We start from the raw sequence: 8,483 nt of genomic DNA, 5'->3' as shown, positions 1-8,483 counted from the left end.
TATCTCTTAAAACATATGTTAATTACATGCTTTCAATTTTTCACTTATCAAAATATTTTTTACAAAATTTTTAAATTATTTCTAAGTAGAACTAGACCAGACGACTTACGAGGGTTAGAAACGTAAAAAAATTTTGGTTTTTTTGTTTGTTCACAAGGGACTGGTTGTAATTTCAATAGCTTTTAGGTTAGTTTTGCATTTGATTAGGATTTACTTTTGCATTTGAAATGAAGTTGTGAGTTATATTTGACAATTTTTTCATTAATATATAAGGATTTTTTCTATAAAGGAAAATATATTTTATTACTCCCAACGCGCGCGCTCTCTCTCTTTCTTCAAACACCTAAAACAGTTACTACAAAGTTTTCCAACAGTTTCCTCACCAGAAACTGTGTCGATGAAGTACAAGTACACGTAGAGGTAGAAGAAAAGGAAGAGATTATTTATCTGGGTCTAGGATTTTGATTTATTCGACTTTGGCTGCTATGGCTTCTGTGTTGCTACTGTTTCTAGTGTTTGTGTTTGATCTCACAGCTTTTGGTCTTGCCGTTGCTGCCGAACAGAGAAGAACCACCGTTGGTTTCCCTCTCTATCTCTCTCTCGTAAATATGATTTGATTATTATTGCTTCTAAGTATTTTGTTCAAATGTTATTTGTGGTTCTTGTATTGTGTTCTTCCTGATATTTGTTTGTGTTGCCTTTTGGTGATAGTGGAAGTTATTAATGAATCAGGAGATTCAAGCTACTGTGTGTATGAGAAAGATATAGCAACTGGTCTCGAATAGGTTCTTTCTTGACCTTATAGTGGCAAGTAGTCAGCTCTTCATAATGGTGGCGAGCCGATGCTTATCACCAAGTGGGTCTAGATCCTATGCTATTGTTCTTTTCATCACCACCTGGTAAAAATAATTAATTATCTCTTGTAGAATAATCCATAAATGATGAAGATATCATTCATTATATTATTCTTGTGAGTAGAATGGAAATAGTTGACGCCTGCATGCTCTAAGCTTCTACTTGACATAGATGTGTGCAATGGAGATTTAGACTACCGTCCTTGAGTTCAGAACTACTAACTTAACTCTCTAAAATCAAATTAAGAACTAAACGTTCCCTTGTATATATGGTTGATTGTTACAATGGTGATTTTCACTTCTGCTCTAGTTGGTCAACTGCAAACGATATCTTGTTCTGACTTGTGCAGGGTTTTTTCTTCTTCATAGCAGAGGTGTGTTTACTTGCGGGATTTGTGCGAAACGCTTACCACACAAAGTACCATGTCTACTTTGGGAACACTGCTCCTCTTCTTGTCGATCTTTAAGGAAAGGCGTGTTTGGGGGCTGGAGCTGCGTTCATAAACAGGGATTGTCTCCGAGCTTTACTACGTGTGCTTGACAAGGGCCAAAGACTATTATGAGGTTCCTAGATATCCGAGTATTCGAATGAGTAGCTTGTAAGTATTGACTAAGTTGATAAAATACACACACTGTCACATAGAATAGAATAGACTTTTGTGTTCGTCTCTCTCCCCCCCTGTAGAAACTTACTTTATATGGTTTCTTAATAACTAAATTGTACAAAAGATACAAGATTCAGACATGAGTTGGTGAATGATGCTTCCTTCTTCAATCCTAAGCTTCTTACTCTCTCTGTTTACGCAAATGCATAAGCCTCTTCCTTGACCAATTCACCTCACTCTCATTCGCTGACGCTCTGTAAAATCTTCTGATTCTAGTCCAATCCACAGGATAAAACGCAGAAGGTGGAAGAAGGGAGAATCCTAAATCCGAGGAAGAAGTGTTGAATCATGCAACGACTCTTGATACTAAAGTATGGAGACCCCATTTGTTACCATTGAAGGTTATTGTGTACTCTTTGATGAATCTTTCAAGCAGAGGGTGATTCTTGTTAAAGATGAGCACCGCGTTGATAAGCCTGCTCCATTTTCTTGTAACCGGATCAACTGCTTGTGCTCCAACTACGTTGTGGAGATTGGTGAGAGAATTGAGGATTATAACATCGGTGTCTAACTAGATTCCGCCGTATTTGTAGAGTAAAACGGCAAAGCCATCTAAATTCAAGACTGGCATCAAACTTGATTTCTAATCTCATGCAGTCATACACTAATCAGGAGAGTTCACATAAGAAACAAATACAAAAATATTTTAGGGAAAAAAAAAACAAATTGCTCTAAGCATTTTGAGTACAAACAAAAAGAAAGAAAAGCAAGCAGCAGTTTTAACAAGAAGATGATGATGAAACACTGAAAAGACCCTTGAGAGACATAATCCAATAATCAGAGAAGACCCCTCCTTCTCTTGTAATCACTAACAGTTAACGTAAGTCCATGTCTCTTACCATCGTTCTCAACAACCCTGCATCCCACTGTTGCTTCTGTCACCTGTTTCCTCGCCATGAATGCTTTCTGTACTCCTTGAGGTCCTCCGTACTTCTGCAATGCCGTTAAGGATAAAGGTAACTCAAAGTTATGCATCAGATTGTGTTCCGCTCCTTGACCTATTGGAGCTCTTGTGTCTATCAGCTTCCCTGCCTCTGCAGCCGCTTCTAAAGCTGCTTCTGTCGCTTCAACACCGCCTGCATCTGCTTCATTGGTTCCAACCGGTTCTGCTGCAGCTGCTGCCTCGTTCTCTCCTCCGTCTTTCCCACTGTTTTTACCATTGTAGTAGTTTGATGAGCGTGTCCACCTCCTTGAAAACGGATCATACCCAGCTTCACCAGCCTTGAGACTAGCAGTGATTGATTTCACCTCTGATGCGTTCTTGAAATTCTCGGCTCTGTTCTTCTTGTTCATCTCGAAGAGTTTGAGTGCTTTCTTATCTACACCTTTCTTATTCCGTGAGGCATCGAGCTGCTTGATCTTGGCTTTGATCCTCTCTACACCAGCTCTATCGTTTTTGCTCTCGGCAATCTCCAACTCTTTTCTAAGCCGATCTTTCTCGGCTGCGATATTCATCGGCCTCACCGAGGCTGATTTTTTCTCCTGCAACATCTGCTTAACAGTCTCCGCCGAGTAGACAAAGCTGTTGATTCTTTTGATCGCTTCCTTCTTCTCTGATACATCTTCCTTTGAAGGCAGTCGACCATTTGTTCTCTCAACCTCTCTGATCCATTGCCTGTACTCTTCCTCCACAGGATGCCCATCTGAGATCATCGCCATTTGCCAACGAGCAGCAGAGGTTTCATTACCCCAGAACACGTTAAGGTACTTGTGTGTAGTCTTGTTCTCTAGCTTGTACGCCTTGTCCGGATCAGCTGCATCAACATTCTTCACCATGCAGAGTCTATAAATGGGACCACTCTTCGACCTTCCAATCCCAACCCTCACAAAGCAACCAACGATGAGCTCCTCAAAGAAAGGCTCCATAAACCATTTAGCAAGCTTAGACCGCCTAATAGTAATCTCCTTAATATCCTCATACGTAGGCACATCTGACCTGTCGTCATCACTGTCTACCATACCTCCATTGGAGCCTTCATCGTCACTCTGAGACCTATCACTATCACTTGAGCTAGCTAATTGTTTCCTCTTCATGGACGAGAAATCTCTGCCACCTTTGGAGGCATCCCTGAGCTTCCTGAGAGCAGCAGGGTCCTGCTGCTTCATACGCTTAGCCCTCAACTCGTTCAAAGCATCATCCTTTGCAGCCGCTCTGTCAGCAGATCTAGCAGAAGAGCGAACACCACGAGAGGCAGGAAGAGGGTGAGTGTTCTTCTTTTGGGAAAGAGGGGTGGTGGTTGTCTTGTCGTTTTCCCTCTTGGACCTAAGCTTCTCAGTGAAGCTCTTGTCACCTTTCTTGTCAGCGCGTTCGGCGAGAATCATCTCTCTCTGAAACTCAGTCATCCCAGCAAGCTTCTGCCTGTCTTCCTCGTTCTTGTAAAGGTCGTCACCGAAATCAGATTCCTCGTCGCTGCTGCTGTCACCTTCAGGATCAGATGTGGCATCTCTCTCTGCCTCTAATCTCTTCTTTAAAGGAACTTGAGAAGCACAAGGTTTCTTAGTAGCTGGATAGCCACGATCTGCATCAGAATTTGAATCGCTGCCACCATCAGAGTAAGAACCTTCACGTCTCCTCGAAGGAGGATGACGGGCCCTAGAAGGAGGAGCTGCGTTTGTTCTCCCAGCAGCTTCCAAAAGCAAGTCATCTAAATCAACCATAGCTTTTAAATTGGGGTTTGAACTATATCACCTGAAATTACAAAGAAGCTCAAAGATGAATGAATATAAAGGGTGTTTGTACTTATTCTAAGCATAACGCAAAAAAAAAAAGAAGAAGAGACAATTGAAATCGAATACGAAAGATCTTGAATCACGGAAGGGGAGGCGGAGAAGGATCGATCTCTCGTATGGGTATATTCCAATTAGGGAATATGAGAGAAATTAAAAAAATAATAAAGAGAGAGAATTGGAAGGAAACTAACTTGAGAATGAACGGCCAGAAACTTGATGCAGCGACGACCTACGGGCGGCGGAAGTGGAAGGAAGGTAAGGGTCAAAAAGGGAGATATAATTGAATGTGTCGAGACCCAAAAAAAAAAAAAAAAAAAAAAAAAAGGAAAAGAAGAAAAGATACCGAGTCAGATGTTTTAGTATTTTGACAAAATACCCTTTTGCATGTTTATAAAACAATGTGACCGGTTTTGTATTCTTAGAGCATCAATATCCCAGAAACCCCATTTGGGGTTTCTTAATTTTTTTTTTTTTTTTTTTTTTACTTTTTCGAATTAAAAAAATAAAAATAAAAAACGAACCAATCGCAGGTCGCCACGTATCAGTGGGATCCGCGAACAGTGTAAGAAACCCTTAAGGACCGACTACTATTTGGTAGTTTTGGTAACCGGTTTCTTAAAAAAAAGTGGGTCCTACGCGGGACCCACACGGTAAAAAACCCTCTAGTTACCTCCAATAAAGATGCTCTTATAAGACTCTCAACACAAGGGTATTGTCGGTATAGAAATCCCCTTTTTCTAGTTTTATGTTTTTTAGGATTAATTATTATCAGTTTGACGATTTGCTAATGTCGACCGCATAGCGCAGTGGATTAGGGCGTCTGACTTCGGATCAGCAGGTCGTGGGTTCGACGACCACTGTTGTCGTCTTTTTTCTCCTTTCTTATTTGTTTTTTTTTTTTAATTCGCCAAACGTTATTAGGGTTTAGAGATTCAATAGATGTGCTAAATTTCATCTCGGAGTGTGTTCCTTCCACACTGTTGTTATATCTCTCTCTCTAGAGAAGGAGGAGAAAGAAATCGAGAAAATGGCAACATCGCTGAAAAGAAGAGAGCAGCAGCCAATGTCGCGAGAAGGAGATCAGCTTATCGTTACTCCTTTAGGCGCCGGTAACGAAGTTGGTCGTTCCTGCGTTTACATGTCCTTCCGCGGCAAAACCATTCTGGTCCACTTTCCGCCTTTTTCGAATTCACTCTTTCTTTTGCTTTTGCTTTTGCTTTTGCTTTTGCTTTTGCTTATGTCTTTATCCGTTTTGCAGTTCGATTGCGGGATCAATCCTGCCTACTCGGGAATGGCTGCGTTGCCTTACTTCGATGAGATTGATCCTTCCACCATTGATGTCCTCTTGATTACTCAGTATGTTCACTTTCCTCCCTCAGATTTGGCTTTGATTTTTCTCATCTTAAGAGATTCACTTGGGAGTGTAGAGGAAACATGTTGGATTAGGATGTGATGATTGCCTTTTTATGCTTGTTGGTTGATGTGATGCATGCTTTCTGTTGCAGCTTTCATTTGGATCATGCAGCATCCCTACCTTATTTTCTAGAGAAGGTTTTGTTTCTCTTACTCGATGGATGGATCCTCTTGTTAAACTTTAGCTGGAACTAATACACATTAGTATTTGTTTTGATTAGACTACATTCAAAGGAAGAGTTTTCATGACGCATGCTACCAAGGCTATCTACAAGTTGCTGCTTACAGATTATGTTAAAGTCAGCAAGGTTTCTGTGGAAGACATGTTGTTCGATGAACATGATATCAACAAATCCATGGATAAAATTGAGGTCTCTACTGCAACTTATTCTTGCTTTGTCTTTAGCTGCATTCGAAATTATCCTGCGCCTTTCCTCCATGTTTAATTAAAGTAGTGTGTTTAAGTTTACTTCTTAGAATCCTACAAAGGATCACACACTTGCCATCTGAACGTGTAGTGTGCGCATCTTTTAGTCTTCTTGCATGTTTAAATCATTGATAACATATATATATATATATGATTCTTGTTCTCGCTTTGATCAGTCCATTGGGTTATGCTTGAATTTAAAACGTTTTCCATCGGTTTCAGAGAGATGATCAGCTAAGATTTATGTCTAATTCCTGTCCAGGTTATTGATTTCCATCAAACGGTTGAAGTGAACGGCATTAAGTTCTGGTGCTACACGGCTGGCCATGTTTTGGGTGCAGCCATGTTCATGGTGGACATAGCTGGTGTCCGGATCCTCTACACAGGCGACTATTCCCGTGAGGAAGACCGACATCTAAGAGCAGCTGAGCTTCCTCAATTCTCCCCTGACATATGCATCATTGAATCCACTTCCGGCGTCCAGCTTCATCAGTCTCGTCACATCAGGGAGAAACGCTTCACCGATGTAATCCATTCGACAGTTGCCCAGGGCGGTCGTGTCCTGATCCCAGCTTTTGCCCTAGGCCGTGCGCAGGAACTCCTCTTGATTCTAGATGAGTACTGGGCCAACCACCCTGATCTACACAACATCCCTATCTACTATGCTTCACCGCTCGCCAAGAAGTGTATGGCCGTTTACCAGACCTACATTTTATCCATGAACGACAGGATCCGCAACCAGTTTGCGAATTCTAATCCCTTTGTGTTCAAGCACATATCTGCGCTGAACAGCATCGATGATTTCAGAGATGTTGGTCCGTCTGTGGTTATGGCTAGTCCTGGTGGTCTTCAAAGCGGTTTCTCGAGGCAGCTCTTTGACATCTGGTGTTCGGATAAGAGAAACGCATGTATCATACCAGGTTATATGGTGGAAGGTACGCTGGCGAAAACGATCATCAATGAGCCCAAGGAGGTGACTCTTATGAACGGTCTTACTGCTCCTCTCAACATGCAAGTGCACTACATCTCCTTCTCTGCTCACGCAGACTATGCGCAGACGAGCACTTTCTTGAAAGAGCTCATGCCACCAAACATCATCCTTGTCCACGGTGAAGCTAACGAGATGATGAGGCTCAAACAGAAACTCTTCACGGAGTTTCCTGATGGAAACACGAGGATCATGAATCCGAAGAACTGTGAGTCGGTTGAAATGTACTTCAACTCTGAGAAAATGGCGAAAACCATTGGGAGATTGGCTGAGAAGACACCTGATGTTGGAGATTCAGTGAGTGGGATTCTGGTGAAGAAAGGTTTCGCTTATCAGATAATGGCACCTGATGATCTCCATGTTTTCTCACAGCTATCGACAGCAACTGTTACTCAGCGGATAACTATCCCTTTCTCTGGAGCTTTCGGTGTGATAACACATCGCCTCGGGAAGATTTTCGAGAGCGTTGAATCTTCAACGGACGAGGAAACCGGTCTTCCAGCACTGAAAGTACACGAAAGAGTAACCGTGAAGCAAGAGTCAGAGAAGCACATCTCGCTTCAGTGGTCATCTGATCCAATAAGTGACATGGTTTCAGACTCCATTGTGGCTCTGGTTCTCAACATCAGCCGGGAAGTCCCCAAGATCGTTGCGGAGGAAGAAGTTGCTGTGAAATCCGAAGAAGAGAATGGGAAAAAAGTGGAAAAAGTGATATATGCTCTTCTTGTGTCGCTCTTCGGGGATGTGAAACTTGGAGAGAATGGGAAGCTGGTGATTAGTGTCGATGGCAATGTCGCTCATCTTGATAAAGAGAGTGGAGATGTAGAGGGTGAGCATGAAGGTCTAAAAGAAAGAGTGAGAGTAGCTTTTCATCGGATTCAAAGCGCTGTGAAACCAATCCCTCTCTCAGCTGAATGAAGTAGCTGTTGAGGTATTTAACAATCATAGAGTCTTATCATCAGTTGCCTGTTCCGCTAGTTCTGATAGTCAAGTCTATGTATGTTATTAAGAATGTGTTTTGTGAAACTTTGCTGCTTCTGTAAGTTTACTGTGATGATGGTTGTTAGTCCAATGGATGTTATTGCGACGGTGCTCTTGCTCATCAACATTTAGTTTCAATTTTATATGATTTTGATTTTCACTTTAGTTTTTCTTGGTTATAAAAGTTTATTTGGATTCTCATATATATACAATAATATCTAATTTCCATACCGTAAAAGAAAAGATTCTGGATGACAAATATATATAGTAGAACTGGTGGGTTTCTGTGATTTGATCCAAAGTAAAACATGGACGGGTTATAATTAATTTACTAAGAATTTAATTTAAAAAGTTACAATTTCAGAATGTACGTTTATGTAAACTAATTAAATTTTTGAGGCTCTAAACTATTGGTCTATAACCTT

General features: G+C 41.3%; 2 protein-coding genes across 2 annotated transcripts; one reads left to right on the top strand and one right to left on the bottom strand.

Moving 5' to 3' along the window:
• Positions 1-2,142: 2,142 nt before the first annotated feature.
• Positions 2,143-4,610, bottom strand: LOC106422447 (protein RTF1 homolog). The gene is made up of 2 exons (XM_048745803.1): positions 4,441-4,610; positions 2,143-4,208 (listed from the first exon to the last, which is right to left on the bottom strand). Exon 2 carries the CDS (start codon positions 4,175-4,177, stop codon positions 2,297-2,299), a length of 1,881 nt encoding a protein of 626 aa, XP_048601760.1. The 5' UTR covers positions 4,178-4,208; positions 4,441-4,610; the 3' UTR covers positions 2,143-2,296.
• A 543-nt stretch (positions 4,611-5,153) lies between these two features.
• Positions 5,154-8,223, top strand: LOC106422498 (cleavage and polyadenylation specificity factor subunit 3-I). The gene is made up of 5 exons (XM_048745802.1): positions 5,154-5,414; positions 5,508-5,605; positions 5,755-5,800; positions 5,884-6,033; positions 6,352-8,223. The coding sequence occupies exons 1-5, from the start codon at positions 5,277-5,279 to the stop codon at positions 7,993-7,995; spliced, it is 2,076 nt and encodes a 691-aa protein (XP_048601759.1). The 5' UTR covers positions 5,154-5,276; the 3' UTR covers positions 7,996-8,223.
• The last annotated feature ends 260 nt before the right edge of the window (positions 8,224-8,483 follow it).

This window comes from Brassica napus, chromosome C1 (assembly GCF_020379485.1).
Source record: "Brassica napus cultivar Da-Ae chromosome C1, Da-Ae, whole genome shotgun sequence".
NCBI classification, from domain to species: Eukaryota; Viridiplantae; Streptophyta; class Magnoliopsida; order Brassicales; family Brassicaceae; genus Brassica; species Brassica napus.
Note: the sequence above shows the minus strand (reverse complement) of the source record. Positions and strands in the feature narration are given on the sequence as shown.